The sequence below is a fragment of the Argiope bruennichi genome, chromosome 5 (genome assembly GCF_947563725.1).
Source record: "Argiope bruennichi chromosome 5, qqArgBrue1.1, whole genome shotgun sequence".
NCBI lineage: Eukaryota > Metazoa > Arthropoda > Arachnida > Araneae > Araneidae > Argiope > Argiope bruennichi.
This window is the reverse complement of record NC_079155.1, coordinates 104,094,732-104,117,522: the sequence shown is the minus strand read 5'-3', so window position 1 is coordinate 104,117,522 and position 22,791 is coordinate 104,094,732. Positions and strand designations below refer to the sequence as shown.

The 22,791-nt window shown below is 28.0% G+C and overlaps 1 protein-coding gene across 1 annotated transcript in view; it reads right to left on the bottom strand.

Moving 5' to 3' along the window:
* Window positions 1-15,391, bottom strand: part of LOC129968598 (RNA-binding protein fusilli-like) — a 134,443-nt gene extending 119,052 nt beyond the window's left edge. Inside the window, exon 1 of the mRNA XM_056082658.1 lies at window positions 15,028-15,391. Coding sequence (XP_055938633.1) covers window positions 15,028-15,147 — 120 coding nt within the window. The 5' untranslated portion in view covers window positions 15,148-15,391. The remainder of the gene's footprint in view (window positions 1-15,027) is intronic.
* Between the last annotated feature and the right edge of the window lie 7,400 nt (window positions 15,392-22,791).

Here is a 22,791-nt window from a genome sequence, read left to right as displayed (position 1 = left end):
TTTTATGTCGAAATTATTCTAATTACTATACAAAAAGTTTTGAAACTATGATACGAATAAATTCTTATTAATTGTCAGAAATTGCATTTTTACTTTGTCATATATGTAATATAGAGAAAGCATAATAATCATTAAAAAATTCGAACTCGAGATTTTAATAAATCTTCACGTATTACACTTTCCTGAGTTCGAAGAAACTGTTTTAGGAAAATGTTCATCTGTCTCTCTGTGATAAAAATAACTAAAAAATTCTTTGAGCTAGACGGTTGAAATTTAGTATACGGTGTTTACACCAAATTTGCAGTTTGTATCAAATTTTGAAGAAATAAGTCAACGCGAAAACTACAAGATGAATAGAGCTAGTTAGATAAGATTCAGTAAACAGATTTAATACCTACAGTGTAGAGACACCCGTCAAATTTTGAGCCAAATGTAAAAATGGGTTGAGTTTTTGTCGTTCTATAACTTCCAAAACTTATAAACGCGATAGTTCAAAAATGCCATGACTTAAATACATCAAATCTGGCATGGAATTTTGTGACTACAAGTGCAGTTTTGTGTTTCAGTCGTTTCAAAAAACATGTCTAAAGCACAAATCGATTTTCGGATACTATTAACAGCATACCAAAGATTATTCGCCAAATAACTCGCCAAGGATAACACGATAAATTCACTAAAAATTACAAATTCACGCCAAAGATTAATATTTCTTGACTATAGTGCGCCAATGTCTAAAGCACAAATTCGATTTTCGGGTACTATTAACGGCATATCAGATTATTCGCCAAATAACTCGCCAATGATAACGAGATAGATTCACTAAAAATGCCAAATTCACTCCAAAGATTAATATTTCTTAACTATAGTGCGCCAATACCAACAAGACGTTCTCCGACAAGACAAGTTTATTACAACTTTATAAAAGTTGTCGGGAGGCAAATCCTGCTGGTTATATTAAATCTATAAACCACAGCTATCAGTATTTATATTATAAAAAAAGCGTTTCTAATTTTTTTCGAAATTAGAATTCTATAGAGAAATAACTGAACCAAGGAAAATTTAAAAATTATATGTTTCTTTCTTTCTTTTTACTTTGCTGGAAATCAAGATAAAAAATATTATTCATCGCTCGATCGCCATTATACATTTTGGCAAAGGAGTGAATTCACATAATATAAGAGTCACATGACAAGCTTAACTGCGCATGACATGTAATTGCATGTTATTTTTTCTCGTTATCCCAACTGTATGCGACGTCACATCCTCTCCTACAGCAATATGCTTAATGCGTTCTAAAATTAAATAATTTAAGACTACTTGATTTATATTACTGTTAAACGAAAAGTGAGTGCAACTGGCTTTCCCCCCTGGTTCATCTGACATTTTGTGAGAAATGTATTTTTAAAATACAAGAAAGTTAGCATTTTATGCTATAAAAATTTATAAAAGTTTTTAAGTTCATAAAAATGATGGTAAAAAAATCATCGGGTGTGGTCTTCGCAAAACTTTCTCGCATACTCTCTAAAAAAGTTGTTATATCAGAGAACGCCTCACATGGCAATAACGTGTAATAATACGAAACATCAACTTTTGGCGTGAATTTAGTATTTTTACCGTGCCAACATTGGCGAGTTATTTTACTATCAAGCTCTGATATGCGGTTAATAACATCTGAAAATCGAACCTATATTTTAGATGCTTTTTTCCCAATTGATTGAAGCAAAAATTTGTTAAAAGCCATATTTGTCACAAAATCCCATACCAATTTTGATACATTTAACTCATTGCATTTTTGAGTTATAGCGTTTTTGAGTTATCTTTGTCACAGACAGACTGTCGGTCATTTTCCAAAAATATGTTTTTCGAACTCAGATCTAAAATGTGGAAATTCGTCAAAATCTAGGGTTCGAATTTTTTGACGATTACTATACTTCCTCTATACTACGTATACATGAAAGTAAAAAGTAATGTCTTTAACTTTTACTTATATTGATACATGCGCAGTTCCAAGAAACTTCTCTAAAATCCCATTGTAAACACAGTGAATATTTAATCGTGTCTTCAAGCTAGCATCCACAATTAATGTTACGTAATCCCATAATGCAATGCGTAATATATATTTTATCCGATATACGAAACGTGTTGCAAATATTAAAGGCTGCTTAAGTCTGTTTTCATGAAACATCAAAAAAATCTTGATGCGTCTGAAAATCCGCACGAATTTTTGCTTTATTTATTCTGTTTTGGCTTTTTGGATCGAAAAACACGACTAACCAGTATTGTTTCCTGCAATTTTTACATCACAGAACAAGAAAGGAAAAAAGAATATTCCTAAAAAGAATATTCAATTATTTAGCAAAATTCTTCATCAGAAAGTGACAAAAAAAAAAAAAAAAAAAAAAAAACCTTTTGTAAAATGTCAGCTAATAGCTGAATCTGACATTGTTGAATCGGGCGATTCCGACGATTAGATGCTTTTCATTTATTTCCTTGTAAAAGAATTAATAGAGCTGCAATAATTGTGATAATAAAACGTTGTAACAAATGTGAATTGTTGTCAGAGATGAAACACAGGGTTAATTAAGGCAAAGCAGAGAGATTCATTACATGAAACAAGTATCAGTTATACGCTATTTGAATGAAAATGAAAATAGCTAAAGGAATTTTAAGATAGCAATATATTGTGGAAACATTGAATATTCATATCATGATAACTTTTCAACACAGCCTTGAATTTTGAACTTGTACAACCATTTTTACTTTTCCAAATACTCAATTTCCTAGTATATTTGATAGATCATGATTTTGAGCTATTTTATCGAGCTCGAATTTTTATACAGAACAAATGTAAAAAGAAATTTTACAATCTAACCTACTATAATGAGCATTAAATATAATTATTCTTTTCGGAGATTACATTCGTTGAATCTCAAATTCAAATTAAGTTATTTGATATTTTTTACAGGATCTAATATTTTTATCTAGATAATACAGGTTGAATTTTTGGAAAGATAATTGACTACTGAGCAGAAAATTTCGAATAAATAAACGATTTACTTCGACTAAAATTAAAAGGTAAATTACAATTTAAATTAAATTACGATTTACTTCGATTAAAATTTAACGATTTACTTCGACAAAAATTAAAAGATAAATTACGATTTAAATTATTACGTATTACGTAAACTTACGTATTATTACGTAATTATTACGTAAACTTACGTATTTTTGATTCATTTCAGTTTTTTTGAACAACTCAAATCATTTTCTTTAACTTGTAATTCTAAATGGAATCGCAAAATTTTTCGTATTTCTGTCTATCCGAAATTTTAATAATCTTAAGTAAAAATAGTAAAGGAAATCAACAAGGATTTCATTAATTTTTAGTAAATAAAAATTTCAAATCGTTTTCTTTTTTAATTATTACTAAATGAAAAAAGGGGCGCGATTTCCAAGAAGTTTAAAATAGTCTGCAAGCCCCTAAAGAAGAAGATTTGATTGCCAGTATCGTTACAAAGGATACTGAGTTTCTCTGAGCTGTATTAACTAGAATAAGACAGAAATGGTATCTTTTCTGGTTTTCTAAATAACCCGAAGAATAAAATGGTATAAAGGTACGATAATCTTGAAGCCAAAGCAACAAAGTTGTACTTTATTACTATAGACAAGGAAATGTACGAGAGAAACGACAGGTTGTTTAGGATGAAGAAATAGAAAAAAAACATGAAGTAGTTAGAGTTACAACATAAACTGTTTGTATGACCTTTACACAGACATGTCATTCAAAACACATCAGTATTTTATGACATATTTATTACCACCTTAAGCATCATAAAGAAGAAATAAATTTCTAAATAAACAATCAATCTATTTTTCTCAATTTAAAAAGCAGGAAACGAAGCATTTTCTCAATTAATTTTGCCAGGTGAAATATCCGTCGAAGTTTTATGAAGAGTGCATAATATTAGATTTCAAGGAAAAAAATAAGTTCATGCCCATCTTTTTTAAAAAAGTATGTCAGAAAATACATAGCCTCTACACATTCTGTAAATACTGCAGTTTGAGTTACGACGCATGTACAAATCAACACAAATATATTTATTGATTCTAGAGTTTTAAATCTACTCTGTTCGAATCCTTGGTACGATAAGGATTTTATTTATTTGATTTTAGTCATTGGTTTTAGCTCCTACTTTTAGGTTTTTTCCTATCACTGGTATTCAATATTTTATATGCGTAAAAAAAAACTTTAGTACCTATGGTTTTAATAACAGAACTCGACAGTTGAAATAACATTACGTTATGCAAATCTTATATCCATAATCAAGCTGGGTGAACGGGAAATTGATGTTTCTCAAAACTTTTATTTTAATTTTGTCATTAATAATATAATGATAGGAATACGTGAAAGAAATACATTTACCTCGAGCTCTAGTCTTGAGGGATAGATTGATTCTTCCATTTAAATATTCAGAGCCTCAAGAAACACTATGGCATTTTAACAAGACCAAGAATAGTTTTACACAAAAAAAAAAAAAAAAAAAAAAAAGAACAAACAAGAAAAATTAACAGAACAAGTAGAAGTAGCTCTTTCCAGTTGGGAAAGAAATATTAAATTCGTGCCGGCCAGATTTCATAGCGGGTAGTGATACAGTCACCACTTATAGCGGATAAATCGATTCCTCTTCTTAAATGTTCAGGGCTTCAGGAAACGCTACAGCATTTTAACAAGAACAAGGATATATTTATTTTATACAAAAAAAGAAGAAGAAAACAAGAAAAATTAATAGAACAAATAGAAGTACTATTCGTTTCAGTATTCTGAGACGGCCATTCTTCAACGATTCTATCTCGCAAGGGGTGACACGCGGAAGGATGTGCTCATTTCCGGAATTTACTTTATTGTTAAATGTAAACATCTCCTTTCCTCTAACACTATTTTGCAGAATTAAACCCATCCTAACGGATGCGCAAAAGCGCGGAGGGTTTTAGAATCCGTGCTCTTTCCAGTTGGGAAAGAAATATTAAATTCCTGCCGGCCAGATCACATAGTGAGTAGTGATATAGCAATCCCCACAATGTGTTAACTTCACTTTTTAAGGCTAAATATCACAAAGAGGAGAGAAGAATAAATATTTGATTTCTAGTTATCTTTGCTACTATACTATTTGAACATCTTTTTTTGAATCGGTATTTGTAGAATAGTTCATAGCAAGTCTCGCATCAATTTATGTCTCCAAAACATTGTCTTTTTTTTAAAATTATTCTCTGGCAATAAAATATGACCCATGTGAAGAAATAAAGCTCAAATTAGGAATAAAATTCGTAATTATATCGCGATGTCGGTTGAGTGGAGTTAATTGCTAAAGATATAAGTCATTTGGTTTTCCGTGGAAGTAATTGTCATCATCAAAGTACCTTTTAGTGTTAACAGCAGGATTACATAAAACTTTTTATTTCTGTGGGAAAACCCACATTTGTGCAAACTTATGGACATTAAAATATCCACCAAAGCATTTTTTCTTATTAAATAGGATAAAAAGATTCAATGTCTCTTTTAACAAAAAAATTTAGCTAGATTTTAGTAATGAATATTCCCTGATATGTTATTGTTTTTTTAATTTTAAGGAGGCGATTTTTTTTAAATAATCCATAAAAAGGAATTATTTAGAAAAAAAATGCTTTACAACTTTATTTTAATAAATTCGTTACCACAAATTTTTCCCAACCATAACCGCTGGAGTCCACAGAAAGCTCTTATTATTATAATGGAGGAGTAAACTTAAAAAGCTACTCTACCTTGATGAAAACAATTTTGGGCAAAACCAAATATAAATGGAAAGAAAGATTACTCTTTTTTTTGACAAATCAAAGTAACTTTCAGATAATATAAAGTAACTTAAATTCATATTAGTGGAAACAGGAACTGCAAGATTAAAGTTTAATAAAATTAATTTGTTTCTGGACGATTATGGTAATTTAAAAAAAAATCAATAATCATGGTAGCATTAATTGTATTTGAAGTAAAACAAATATGAATTTTTATTTCATATTTAATTGATTCAACGAATAGTTTCTGCCTGCCATTTCCATATCCCATTTGCAGTAGGGTCTGATCTATTGATAGAAAGTAGTCAATAGTAAAAGAAAAATAAAGGGGGAATTAACGTGTATTTTAGAACAGTAAAAGATAATAATAATACAAAATTAGTTGACAGAAAAAATAACTTAAATTTTCACGATTCTTTAAGAACACTTTCTCAATCTATTAATATCAATCAATCTATCTAATCCTCCATTATAATTCTGTAAGTCATTAATAGTTGCAGTCATATTACTGAAATAATGAAAGTAACTATTACAATTTGAAAATAAAAATTATAATAAATTAAATGACCAGGTTTAATGCTATTTGATATTCGTCTTGTATTTTTTAGCTTTATTTTCATAAATTGTTATAAACAAGCTGAACGATTCCACAAGCAAGGTTTTAATTGACTATTGATCAGCCTAATATTTTGAGGACAATAAAAATTATTGTTTTTATTCATAGAAGAAAAAAATTAAAAAAAAAAATGTTTTCCTTATTTTTACTAACCATGATGCTACAATTTTTTTTATTTCGGATATCATTATATTTGCGATATTTGTTTTCATAATGAATAATTTTATTTTCCATCCGCAGACGATAATTTTATTTGCAGCTTTTTACTCGTAGGTAAGATTATTAGGACTAAAATTTAAAAATAAAACGATTTATATAAAAGAAGTCATTAGATAAGCTTATCAATATCTGAAAATAATAAGTATTATCTCGGATGAGAGTTTTAAAAAAGAGTACGCAAAGAAAATGTACCCAAAGAATGGAATAAATCTAAGCAGACGAATAATACATGCCAATCATACCGCTCTAATTTTCTAATCCAATACATTGTACAAGAAGGAGATGGCTTACACATAAACCAGATAAGACAATGATTATTTAGAGTATACGCAATAATATTTATCTCATCACCGTGAAGTCAAGTGAATACATTCCATTTAAGATCTCCATTAAATATGAGGCCGATCGAATGAAGCTACTTTTTTTATCTGAGCATTTTTATGTATCTCATTTTGTATGAGTATGTTTTGAAGATAAAACTCCATTTAGTTGAATATAACCAGTACTATATTAATAAATAATAATCATAATAAAAACAAGGACAGTGCAAGAAACATAGAAACGAAAAATAGAAAATTGATATTTGTTTTTTTCACTTTGATAGACACTATAACAACTTACCAAACAAAATCGGAAACAATCAATATATTGCACGTATTCGATGAAATCAGTCACGTGTGTTTTCAAAAATAGACGCGTAATTTTTCAACTAAGTAAAAGAAAACAGACTTGTTAATTCATGCGCTGGAATATGTTGTCCCGCTTGTTTGCTTTTCAGCCAATCAGATTAATTTTCTCCCGATTTCTTCTCACGATAAAAATAGTAATTTTCTTCCTACTAAATTTTAAGCATTTGCTATTTTTAAATATGAGATTAGAATTACTGAATCTGGTAAAATACTTGATCTAATGAATCCAAGAATTAAATTGTATGAAATATTTAATATTTCGCACATTTATCATTTCATGAAATGGCTTATATTATTGCCAGAATGCTGATTTTTAACAAAAATCCTTTTACAAAATTTGGCAGGAAAGCATTACGATACATAAATATTGATCCGGTATCGAAATCTAACTTCTATCATTTTCTTTTGCATGTCTGGTAAAATCAATCAATCTATGGCAATCAGTCTGGCAAGAAAGTATTTCGTTATAAAAATATCGATCCTGTATCGAAATCTAACCTCTGTCATTACCTTTTGCGTGCCATGGAGCTATTCTTTCACTCTAACAAAGTTAGTAAATTTTTAAAAATTAAAAGTAAATTAAAAAATATCAAAAATAATGTTAAAAGGAAGTGAAAAATCTTTAATTGTTTTGAAAGACTTTTTTTTTATATTACCCAAAGATGTCATTCCTACTGAATAAAGTTTTCAACATAAAAGAAATAAATAAACCTCTAATTACGATTATTTTCCTTATATTTATCGAAATTAATTCTTTTATTTAACAAATTACGGCGGACTTTAAAAATTGCAGGGTTAAAATAGACATCTTCCCTCCTTTTTTTGTAATGGCATATAGAAAAAAAATTGCATCAAGCGCTCTTTATCACGAGTTTGTTCTCTTTCCTTGAGAATTCAAAGAAAGCAAGTTGTACTATTTTAGTATTAACAAAAAACGACGATTTGCGAAATAAGACTATATTGATGAAGATATAATCCTTGAAACAATATAAAATGTTTCATGATAAAACACCTCTAAATCTCGATGTACAAAAAAAGTCGATTTTTTCCCCCTGTTGCTTAGATTTCAGTATAAAATCGAACTAAAAAGAAAATTTAAAAAAAATATACATATCTGTTTGAGAGCACAAAATTGTGATAAATGTTTAAATCACAATGTAAAAACCTCAAGCTTTAAATCCGAGGACAGAAAGTAAAAGAACGCCTGCCAGAATGCGTCACTCCTTCAGTCGATCTGTCCCGTAAAATTTTAACTTAAAATATTCGAGGCCACAGATTTGAATGCGCGTCATTCGAAATTCTGGGGTAGGTTTTCCTGACTTGCATTAGAATTATTCTGAATTCATTTGGATATTTGCATTTCGCCATTTCTATTAATAAAATTATTTTTTCTTCTGATTTACTTCTTGTAAAATATTTCTTTATTCTTTAGAACAACTTCTTTTAGCAAGGGATCCAGGACGAATTTTATAATCTTTAATCTTATTTCAAAAACTTTATATTAGAGAAGAACACGAATGATTGTGAAAAATTCTCATTGTGAATGGTTGATAAACAATGGTGTAAAACTGCAGAAACTATATTTGATATGATACATTGTAAAAGGCTTCATTTTGAATTCGACAAACCCCGATTTGATATACTTTCTTGTGAACAACTGAAATGCAAGACTAGTAGAGGTTTCTGAACTCGCTTAAAATTTCAGACATAAAAGAAGTTAGTCTTCCACGAAATTCTTTAGACAAAGCTTTCTATTTTTTTTTCCAGAAATACATAAAATAAATAAATCGTTCCAAGGTTTGAAAGACAGTTTACGGTACTTTTCAAGAATCCAAACGATAAAAAAAATGATTCAACTTCAAATCGTATGTGCAATTTTCTTTGGAAATACTGAAAACCGACTGGAATAAAGTGGTTTTATGCAGCTACAATCGTTGTAGTTGGTTTCCATAAGAAGTTCGATTTTTTTTAAAAATGTACAGCATATTTAGATTTTTTGTCACAAAACAATGTGCGCATTTGTTTCTTCAACTATTAAATTTTGGCAAATATTCTTACAAATGTCCGATATTTCGCAACAGATCCCAACAGTACTATGAGATCTCTTTTGTATTTTTGATAGCTATAAAACATTTTAATAATCTCTCGAATTGATTAGGATATATTTGTTTCAAAAGACATTCATAATAAATATTAATTCAGTGCAAAACTATTCTATTTATTTATTTGTATTTTTAACAAAATTCACAATATTTATTTGAATATTAGCAATTCCAATATGTGATATTTAATTACAAGGATGTTTTTTTTAAATAAAATATGCCAAATAATATATAGAAAAAATTTAAACCTTAAATATTTAATAAGAGCATGCATGTTAAATTCATATATGAAATAAATTTTCATTTAAAGAAAATAAACTCATAATAATCGCGAATAATCAATTATTTTTGTAAAATCTAAAGCATGAAGTGAATTTGTTTCTTCAACTATTAAATGTTGGCAAATATTCTTACAAATGTCGGATATTTCGCAACAGATCCCAACAGCTTCTAATGCACCACACACCCAAGAACCACACACACACACACACACACATATATATATATATATATATATATATATATATATATATATATATATATATATATATATATATATATATATATATATATATATATATAGTATACGGTCTTCAAAGCAAATTTCTATCAAATTTTGAGTAAAATCTATTCGGAAGAAGTCCATCTGTCCTCTGTTCGAGTGTAATTTAACATGATAATAACAAAACTAAAATAGCTAGATAGATGATATTGATACACAGATTTAATATATACGGTGTATACACCTGTCAAATTTTGAGCCAAAACCAATTATGGGTTGAATGTCCATCGGTCTGTACTTTCAGAAAAATATAAATGCAATAATTCAAATACGCAGTAACTTAAATATATGAAATTGGTATGGGATTTTGTGGCTAATATAGTCAAATTTTGGCTCCATTCGATTAAAAAAAATCGTGTCTAAAACATAAATTCGATTTTAGATACTGTTAACACATGCCAGGGATTAATAGCAAAATAACTCTCCAAAGACGACACGATATATTCCGTAAAAATGCCAAATTCAAGCCGAAAGTTAATATTTCGTAACTATTGTACGCCAGTGCCATGTGAGGCGTTCTCTGGCATGACAAATTCATTAGAGAGTACGCTAGAAAATCTTGACAAGACCGTTCCCGATGGTTTTTAATTTCATGCCGTGTCGATTTGGAAAATGTGTGTTCAGAATCAGCACACATAAAGAAATATAATAACCGAATATAAATAAAGAATATATATTCATAAGTGGGTCATAAATTTAGAAAGAGGAAGAAGCATTCCAACAGCATATGGACATGAAAAAAATGCCATTATGTTCCAAATCTTAAGTTCGTTCTATTTAAATCGCACAGAATCCTTTCAAATAACATAAGAAGGAATAGGGGAATGTTGCATTTCTAGGATACAATAGGTCCAAAAGGGGTGACCCTTGTCACAATTGAATGGCTTTTGAAAAATAACCTAATGTTTACTTTTTTTTTGGGGGGGGGACGTTTCATCAACTCGAAATTTCCATTGCTCTAAAGACTCATGCAAAACGGAGTTGATCTCTGGATTGATTTAGATGCTGGATAAGGAATAATGTTTGAATTTATTATAAAATTATATTAAAATATGTACTTAGATAAGTGTTGGCTGTTATTTTACATTAATTTTTTTGTATCATCTCATCTCAAGAAAATGTTCTCAGAATTAAAAGTCCGAAAATTTATTGACATTCATGGATTCATAGTGTTAAACTTCATAATAAAATTTATTTCTACTAACTAGCAAAATCTGATCCAAAAATCCAATTACAATTGCCACCAAATGTCTCATATGGCTTTTGAGTCATTAAATTTCAATACTAGTCATTCATATCTGCTGCCATTATGATACATAAATTTAAAAAATTATAATCTTTGTATTCGAGATTCACAGTTCAATATTCCAGTCGTGCTAAGTTCCTTGATTATATAACCTCTCGGCATATAAAAATAGAATGGTCAAGAAACACACAGCACCTTAAATAGAATACAGAAAGTTTTTTTTTTAATTGAGTACATTTAGATAAAAAATAAGCGGACTTTTCCAGCTGATAAATTTATGAAAGAAGTATGCAGTTGGGGAAATAAAATGAAATAATTTTGAATAATGTGCAAATTTGATACTGAAACAAATATTTGATAATAATTTTACATTCATTTTGACAATTTTACGAATACGTAATTATAATCACTAAAAAGATTTAAAAAAAAATCAATACCTTTTTTTCATTTATTTGAAATGCATATTAAATCGAGAGAGAGAAATAATTTAACAGAAATGCGCATACAAGACATGAAATCTATTTTTACTATCCTTTGTTTGAGAAAAGTAAGCAATTTGTAGACTACAAATGCATAATTTTAATTTTGAAACTACGTAAAAATCAGACAGATTTTAGTAATAGCTTCAGTTTTATCAATAAAATAATATCTTCATTCATTTTTGTTTTCAAATATACGGACAAAATGTATTAAATCTTTATTTCCTAAAATAAATTAGACAAAAAAAAAAAAAAAAAAATAGGCACCTGTATTCTGTACGGCTAATACTAGTCTGAAGAACATTTCCTGTTTGGTTTTCAAATTCAAAAGACAAAGACAGGGCCGTTAAACCACAAAACTATTCTTTATAAGTTCTATTACACAGAATTTCTTTCGATGAAAAACAAACTTGGAAAAAAGTGGAACTTCATATCACAGAATGGAAAATACTTATACAAGATACATATTTCTTTAATAATTTATTACTGGTTATAAATTCCTGAGACGTACTTTGAAAACTTATCTTTATATCAACGAAATGCAACAGAGACTGCTAAGCGATGGAAGATTGTCACGAATTCATTCTAAAAGAAAAGTCTAACGTCATGTTTTACAATTGGTTGTTTTTAAATATACAAATGTTTTAAGAAAAGATCAGCAAAGAAAAATCTTTTGAAAACAGTTTTTTGACTTGCTTTGAATTGAACTGAAATATAAACAATTAGCAGAAGCCATTTTTTATTGCAAACTTGTTGATAAAATGAATACCAATGTGTATTCACTTTATAGGTAATTTGTATTAAACAAAATTAGTGGTTGTGTATTCAGATGTAAGCTTTCATAGCAATGCTCGAATTAAAATTGATATCTTAGTATCAAAACCCTTTTTTTAGAAGCAGATTTTGAAAATTTGGCAGTAAAAATGATTCGGTAAGAAAAAAAAAATTACGTGTCATAGAAATGTATAAATTCTTTTAAATATTTAGACATTTCACATAATCCAACTTTTACTGGAAACTGTTTTGCCATTGAAGCTTAAAATATAGATAACGCTATCAATGGAAAGGTAGCAAATGTCAATGTTCTGCGAATGATGGTTTGAGGGTGTTAGAAAGGATTGAAGGAATAAAAGAATGTTACTGAGGTTGTCTTCCTAACCCCCTGCGGACCTTTTCAGCTTATAGGTAAACAACTGTCATGCTAGATTAGAGATAGTTAAATGGTAGGGAGTGATCACTCTAATATTCTTTCCTAAGAAAATATTGCACCAGATCTTATAATGACAAAGACATCAAGAACTTCGAACAGTTAATTTTCCAGATTTTATTTTTCATATATTTGCGGATTCCTTTACAAGGAATTATTAAATTTTTCTATTTTTTAAAATTAAAAATAGATACCATGTGCATTTATCAATGATATAATTTCCTATTATAGGAATTTTGAAGGACATTTATATGCAATCAAGTGTGGCAATAATAGGAGGGATTTAAAATGTTAAGGATTAATAGTTTTTAATGCATGCTCTGAAGGTGATGATTTTTTTTTAAATTCTGAAATAAATATTTCATTTAATAATTCAGAAAAGTTTCACTAATTTTATAATGCAACTCAAGGTTAATTTTTTTCTAATATAATCAATAATCCGTGAAATTTCATATTAAAATTTATGCAATGTTACATTTTTTTTTTGACTTTTTGTTTGAGTTACTTTCTTATAATACGAATAAAGCATAATGGGAAAATAATTATGAAGGTTTATGAATTTCTCTTTGCAAAATAAGAGCATTATTTTAAAGTAGTAATATTTCCGAATTTCGGCTAAAAATAGTAATCTCTATTTCTCGCAGAAAGTTCTAAATTTTTTTTTGTTTGCTAAAAACATTAATCAAATTCATAACTTTGAATAAATTTTATTGTAATTAAAACAATTAAAACCTCTGAAGGATTATCATTATTTTAAATAAATACTACTACTTTTATTTCCCATTTTAATTTAAGCATACATGGCAATAGTTTTCATAGAAGTTCCTAACTTTTATTAGATAAAATCATAGGAAATTATTTGATGGAAATCATTACTGCAACGAATATTTTAAGAAAAATAGTTTATGTTATATAAACAAGGTAATTTTTGTAACGGTACGTAGCACAAGTTATTTTTAAAAGAATTATAAACAGCTATAAACAGACTTACCATGCCATGTTCCTAATTATGTTTTTTTCTCCCAAAGAACGTTGTGGCATTTAAACATTTTTGTGATCATTTGCTTATACTTTCTAATTCTAAAAATCTTAGAAAAGTGTTGGTAGTACCCGAATTCCAAAAAGTGGTACGTGAATTTCTATGAGTTCCTTTTAAAAGACAGTTTATTTTTCTAGAGCACAGAGGAATTTATTAAAAATTTATTAAATCCCAAATATACAGAGAATAGCGTCCATGCATTTTTTTCCCAAAAATTATTTGTCAAGTGCAAGATGAATTATTTGAATATTTTCTTACCGATTAGAAACTTTCTGTGACTAGTTATTGTCTTATTTAGAAATCACTGAAATTTGCAAAAATGAAAAATTGCTTAGTTCCTTAGAACAACTTTTGCAAACTCAGTTTTTTCTCGTTTTCTTAAATAAATATTTGTTCTTTGAATATTTCACGTGTCAAAGATTTTGAATGAAAAATAAAATAATTTTCAGTAATTTAAAAAAAAAATAGCAAAAGCCATTTTCTTCCCAAATTTTTATTTCAAAAAAATTAAAATTTAGATTACAATGTAATAATAAAAGAAATTGATTAAACATATTGATTAAGTAGATACCTATCAGAATCGAACATCCTATGTTACTGTTATATATTTTATCCTTTTAACAAAATGCTAAAAGAGTTCATTAAATTTCTAAAAAGAAGCTACGATAGAGCATTATGTTTCAACAAAATTCCTGCTATACAAAATACAAAAGTGTTAATAATAAGCAGACGATTTCGGATATATTGCCATAAAAAACAATTTGAAATTTATGACAGAAAGTCGTTTGAACAGCAAATGTAAGCTTCATTGCTATATGTTTTATATTCTTTTAAACAATCACAGAATATTATTAGAATGTGATATTAAAAGAATTTTAATTGTCGTTTTTAAGAACATTCTTTATTTGAATTTTACCAGCATGGAAAAGAAGTGTTCGTTTTACGTTCTTCTGCGTCAACCATTCCATATGTTTACATGCCGCGCTGTAAAGGGTATTGCGCAGGTGTAAATTTTATGTAAATAGAATATATTTCTTACCTTTGTGTTAGTGAGGTCTACCACCACCCAAGAGAAGAGGACGATTTCTTGTTCGTCACATCCAAGCTCTTCGTGTAGCCCAGCAGTCACAGTATAGATAGCAACCAGATACTTTGCCATCACCAGAAGAGTTTGTTTATTATAGTTTTAAAAAATAAATACGAAAACGGAATTAAAATGTGATTAACACCTTCACCCTGGTGCTTGTTACCCGGGGACCGCCAGAATGCCAGGGGGAGAGGGAGAGAGGTAAAAGTAAAAAATAAATAACACTAAAAAACTGCGACCAAACCAATACCACAACACACACACACCATCAACCTATACCTCAACCTGAGCACTGATCGCTCGGTTGCTGTTGTCGCCGCTATCCAACAGGTAAGAGGAGTTTATTCCCTACGTGTCTTTTTGTTTTTTGATTTTTGTCCCTCGTTTCCGTACAGGTAGCCTAGGAACCTGTTGCACAAGATCTTAGGCCAGTTTCCTCGTGCGGGAGAATTTTCGGACGGGTTGCTCTGGCAGAAGCGCGCGATAGTTCTTTTGCCACCAAACGAATAAAAAACACATTTTGCGATTTTGATAAAAGTAGAAATTTGTCAAATAATAGCGAGACGTTGATAAGAATGAAGTTTCGATTCGGTATCTGTATAACAGACGTGCTAGAGTTGCTTATTGCTCTATTCTCTTATTATAATATTGAAATTCTTTATATATTGGGATTACATTTTAGTTTGAAAGCAAAATATTTTTTCAAATGATTCGGATCATGTTAATTAAATGTTGACATAAAACATGATTTTAAATCCTTTGATTATTAATTAAAACTTTTGAAATGAATATTTTGGCTACATTTTTTTTTTCCATTTCGATGTTTTCAATTGAAAATCTTGAACCGAAAGCTTTTTCAAACATAAATATCTCTGATAAAATAAATCTTAATTCAATTTGTTAAAAAAAACTTATCAATCTATCTGAGGTGTTCTCTTTTATTATTATTTCATATATCTTTAGAAAAATATTTGAAAATATAAAAATGGCTGATAAAAGAACATTATTGTAATGTTCCGGAACATGCTGTTTAAATATATGAATAAGCATGTAAACAGTTACAAATCAAAAGTAATATTTAAATTTTTGATTTTTTTTGTTCTTAATTAAGGTATTTCATAATTTCTTTTTGTTGAGCTCATTTTTTTTACAAATCACATTAATTTTTTGAAAAGAAGGCAGTGATTTATTTCAGATGAAATAAATTATTGCTCTAGTTGGAGGAAACTTGCCATGCAATTTTTAAAAAAAGGATATTTTGTTATTACTTTCAAAGTGAATTTTAGGAATATACTTAATTGTATCTGTTAGAATAAAATTGGTTAAAAAAAACTCACAAGATTCAATCTAAAGTTTTTGATTGTCATAAGTAATAATTCCTTGAAAAAATCCAGTTGATTTTGTAGAATGAAAGCTTGTGGATTAAACAAAGCAGCTAAATTTTCTCTAGTTAAATCTATAAATATTCTCAAGAAATATTTAAAATTACTTTTTTGATTGATATTTTTTTTCTTCTTTATGTTATCAGACGATAACATCGAAACTTTCATTTCATCTAAAAAAATATCTAATTAATGATAATAATTTGATTATTAAGCTTTTGATTCCAAGAAAGTTAAAAAAAATGAATCATATCTAGTTATTTATACAACTAATTATAATTTCATCCGAATTAGATGAGCGCAAAATTTAAATACATTTATAAATGTAAATTTGAATCCTTTTCGTGTGTTTTCATGGCATATTAAAGAAATTTGAATACATATTCAAAAATATATTTGATTCTATTAAATAATATATTTGATTCCATAAAATATATTTGATTCCATTAAATAATATATTTGATTCCATAAAATATATTTGATTCCATTAAATAATATATTTGATTCCATTAAATAATATATTTGATTCCATTAAATAATATATTTGATTCCATTAAATAATATATTTGATTCCATAAAATATATTTGATTCCATTAAATAATATATTTGATTCCGTAAAATATATTTGATTCCATTAAATAATATATTTGATTCCATAAAATATATTTGATTCCATAAAATAATATATTTGATTCCGTAAAATATATTTGATTCCATTAAATAATATATTTGATTCCATAAAATATATTTGATTCCATAAAATAATATATTTGATTCCGTAAAATATATTTGATTCCATTAAATAATATATTTGATTCCATAAAATATATTTGATTCCATTTACAATTTTAATATAGATTCGTGATTTTTCTTTAAGAGTCATATACTAAATCCGATCCACTTATCTCTTGGAATTTCTGAAAATTTACTATTAATATACAAATAGACAAATGCAGAGGCGTAGTTCACCCCCCCCCGTTTTAAAATTGTCTAAAACATCGAAATTTTGCCAAAATCGCATTTCAAGATTTAAAACAAAAATTGCAAAATTTTCTTAACACGTACTTCGTATTTAGAAAAAAAAAAAAAAAAAAGAAGATAAAGAGAAAAAAAAATAGATAAGGTTAAATGAAACAGAGAGATGATAGTTGTATTTTTATTTATTCTTTTGTGTTTTGCAATTCAAATATCACATTAAACATGCATAAGCAATACAAAACGAAAGGGAAAAATTGTAATAATCCCGATAAAAATGACTCAAAAAGAAGAATTTTCATTCCAAATCCATTATTATTCTACTAATGCTTACATCATTTTAAGATCGTTTTTGTCTCATAGATCCATTTACATTCGATTTTTGTCAAAATTCATAGAAGTGCGGCTTATCTTATGCAAATGAAATTTCTCTTGGATAGAATTTCCCATCGAATATAATTAGAAGATTTAACTTTGAGAAAATTAAAGCCTGAGTTTTGGTTCGTGTTCTATTTCAGACTTCATTGGCTAATTATCTTATTTTATAGCAGTAAGTTATTTCTGAAGTATCAGTTAGGCGTTTTATAGAAATTTTTGTGAGATTTTTTTTTTCTTTCCGTATATAATATATCAAAGCCTATTTTTTGATCAGTGAATATTTGGAATTCACTTCTTGTCAGATTTTCATATTCACTTACAGCGATTTTAATAAAATAGCAAAAATTGTAGAATTGAAAGTAGCTATAGTGACTTTAGAATTTGTGTTTCAACTTATACCAACATCAGTTTGATGTATTACTGCTGGTATTAAAAAATTAGTCACAATATTATGCACGTTTCACTTAAAATTTCAAAATATCAAAGTGCTGCAAATTCCCTGATAAAATGTTGAGAAGCAAAATATTGAATTAAAGTTGTATCTTGTAGACTAAGATTTTTTAGACAATATCAAATTACCATCTGCTTTTGGTTTTTTTCTCATTATTAGTGTATTTCCGGATTAAAAAAGTATATTTGAATATAAATAAAATATTTGTTGCAGAGATTTTAGAAATAAAAATTCTTTGAATTATTCTTTTTAAAATAATGGGAGGAATTAAAAGATGGTAATGGAACAATAACGAAATTTATTTAAAATTAGCATTCCATTTAAAGATATTAAAGTTAACAATGCATTTAAAGTTGTACAGAACCATATTTTATTATTGAAGAAAGATGTTATGAAAACAGGCAATGCAAATGGTTTTGGTACTTGGTATTGAAAGTACTTTTTAATTTGTATTTTAGGATATTATCAAATTGAAACAAAATTTTATATTATATCAATTAAAAATAAAATTTCTTTTTTTTATATACACTAGTTGCTTTTGATTCGCTAGGATTAATGCTCGCCATCATTTAAAATTCAATATTTTATGCAAGTCTTTAGTCTTCTTATGCCTTTTTCAGGAAAATATTTTTAAGTTCCAAATTTTGATAGTTATAATAAAGATGAATATGCTTTTTTGTGTGAGGGAGCTTATAGGCCAGGCTTTTGACTTAGAGCTACAAAGTAACGTATAGATACTTCAGAAGGTGGAAAAATGTACATCAGAGAGACATTAAAAAATTTTAATTAGAAATTTAATTAATTAAAAATTAAATGAAATTTTTTGTTTTCCGGCAATAACTTCCGAAAATATTACAGTGCAAAAATAATTTTTATATCAACTTAAAATTTAAAAAAAAATATCTTTTCAATCATATAGATTTTTTAAGTTTGCATTTTCAACTAATTAAAAATTATTTCAAGCATATTTTCTGACAATATATTTCACAAAAGGTAAATATAAATTTTAGCCTGCTAGGAACAAGCCGTTAGATCAAGAAATAAGAAATTTAGATGTAATTATTTGCTAGATAAAAGGATACACCAAAAAAGATTTTTGAACGATTTTAATAAGATTATTTACTAAGAATTTATCGTAATGTTAATGTTTTCTTCAATAACGTGGAAACTTTGTTAACCCAAAATTATTAATCTCTCTAAATTAAAAAATGATTTTGGATGATACCTATTTGATTTCCGTACTATTTTTTCTCATTTTTCAAAACATTTTTATTTTATAACAGAATTTTTTCACTATTTGTTTTACGATGATATTAAATAAATAATGTCGTGTCCATGTTTATAGTTGCTTTAAAAATAGTAATTTTTAAAGTAAAATAAAGATGGAGAATTAACACATAAAAAACATTATCATTCAACGACATTTCTGCCTACAGGATTTAAGATTTTTTAAAAAAATAATTTCTTTCTTTTTTTTAATGTAAAATTCTAAAAGGCCATTTAATTGAGATTCATTCGATCATAAATTTATAAAAAAATTTTAATGAAATTTCTAGTTTAAATATTCTATCATGATAATGTTTCATATTTGAATGACCTAATATTATTTAAAAAAAATTCTTTGAATTATATAGTAACCATAACCTGCACAAAAAACGGCCTGAATATCATAACACACAATTGGTGTAAGTATAAATACAGTTATTCAAATATTAAAAATTAATGCTGTAAAATAATATTTAGTTTTTTAAGAAAAATTATTAAAACTAAAGGGAAAATGACAGATAAATAAAATTAATATAACTGAAAAGCTGTTTATTTCAAAGTTATTCAAAATTGGGAAAAAGTTAACATTGAAAAAACGTTAGCTAATATTTCGATTAATTTTTAATATTGTAATTAAAATTTCCAAAATACTTTTCTTAATGGGCACCTAATGATAAAAAAGTAATTAACTATTTATCATATTTAATATCTCTATTTTTTTCAGCAGTCTGCTGTTTTGAACGATATTTGATTTCTTCTTTTCGCATCACACAATTTGCAAATAATATGTAGCTCACAAATATGCGAGTCGTGAAAATGTTAAACACGTTTTGATTTCTTTGATACGTCGGAGCATCGTGACGACTTAAGGAAATTTTTTGCGAATGTAATCGTCAAGAAATTCAAATCGACTTTTGAAGTTCCCCTAACAATTCCTACGAAAAACATATTTTTAATATTATGTTTTTCTGTCTATGAACACAATAACTCAGAAACATTTTGAACACGAAAACGGACGGATTTCGATATGCGGTCTTTACACCAAATTTGTTGATGTCTATTAAATTTTGAGCGAAATCGAATCAGAGGAAGTCTGTCTGTCCGATTGTCCGAGTATATGTGAACACGATAACTACAAAATGTATGATTCTCTTTCCAATTTTTGTTTCAATCTATCGGAAAAAAAAAGCGCCTAAAATAGATATTCGATTTTTTGTAACTTCTATTTTAACTGGCACAGTTTGGCCAGTATTGGCCCTTGCGCCATTAAAAAACAATCAAATCAAATCTATTTTAACGGCATATCAGTGATTAATTGCTCCCCTCACCCTTTCTTCAAGAAAATTATTTTATAAGAATATTTTAATTAATTTTTGCTTACATTTATTAAGACATATAATCGCAAATATTATCTTTTTCTTTATTTAGTTTCGGAGGAATGTATATAGTATATCTTCTTTTACCGAAGGGGACATTTTGACCATTCGAATAAATATTGTTGAGAATACATATATTTATATTTAAATATGCAACGGCTTTATAGGAACGCACATAGATATAGGTATAAATATAGAAATAAGTTAAAATGTGTGTATATAAAAAGCAAGGCAAAAACAAAAAGTCAGTCAGACAGAAAATAATATAAGTTGTTAGTAAGAAGTTGCGTAAGTCAATGTTTTGATAGAAGATGATGGAAAAAGAATAGATGGTCTTGAAAACCTAGATTAGAAAATAAACACTTTTTTTAGTAAATAAACACAGAGGAACTGCCTTTTCATCACACCAGCAAATATATTGAAAATATATAATTGAAAAGTTTTTCTATTTTAACTTCATAATAGGTAGGCCAATTTATATTTTTCTAATTAAATACCAAAAGACATTTTGGTATTTAAGAGTTAACCCTTTTATAGCCCTTATATAACCCTTATATAATCCCTTTATAACCCTATTATTAAACCCTTTTATAGAAATATGTATATGCCAAATCATGGTAAACCTAGTTTTAAAATTTTAATTAATAAATCATTTTTGGATACATTTGAATTAATTAAAATTTATTGTTAAAAGTATTAATACTAAGTATATCAGAACTTTAGTAAAAGTGCTGAAACGCAATTCCATCCGGGAATTATACTCTTACAAATTTAAAAAAAATATTTTTAGTACCATTAATTGAGATAAAAAAAACGTTTTTAACACAAAATACTCAAATCAAAAGTGGAAACTCAGAAGTAAATGCATCGCAACGCAAAGTAATGACAGAAGCCTTTATAAGAAAAAATTCCCTACAACTCGGAATAAAATCCCCACGACGAAAGAGTGAAAACTTTTCCAACCCGGGAGCGGTCTTCTGATTGGCTTACTGAAAGTTTTCCAAACCGACGTGGCACCTAGCGGAAAACGGCAAAAAGCAGTCCCTCCCTCTGCCTCACCTGGTTACCTCCTCCCCCTTCCCCGAGTCTACCTGTCGAATAGACGAGATAGGGAAGAAATGAGCGTGGCTGCAGCGATGCCGGCGAAAGTTGCGGAGAAATCCCAAGTTTTGAGGGAACCGAGTAAACATTAAGATTATGTTTCTTATAGGTCATCGAGAGAACCGATTGTTACAGCTGCTCATTTAACAAAATTATCGTGCTTGCCATGGAAGAAATTTTTAGTAAGATTGTTTTAATAGATATAAAGCGTTTCGGTATATCAGGTTATAAAATTAAAAAGTTCCAAATTAATCTATGAAATTTAATATTTATGTAGTTTAAAATTAATATTAAAGTAACTTTTGTTACCTATATATTTTAAATAATTGTCAAAATCAAAGAACCTATTTTACACACCAACTATAGATCCTATTTCGCCAATTTTTAATTCACATGAAAGTAGATTCATAGTTCATAGTAGTATTCATAGATATGTCATGAACGAACGAGTGTCTCATCCCCCCCTCCCCTCGACCAACTTGTTGATTATTTCAAGAAAAATCTCAAATGCAGCACTTTACTGCTCATTCTCGGGGGGGGGGTATGACAGGATGCCCAGACCAAACCATTGTACACATTTCCCAAATTGTATTACACATGAAAATTCATGATCCTTAGATAATCCCTCAACAGTCGTCTGCAGCCCCTCCCCCATTCTTACCGCTTCCAGAAATATTGCAAATAAATAAATAATAAAAAAAAAAATAAAAAAAAAATTGCAAAGCTTTCCAGCTAATAATTCAGTTTGCTGACGGCGTCATTGCATAGGGGTAGCGCATCTTCCCC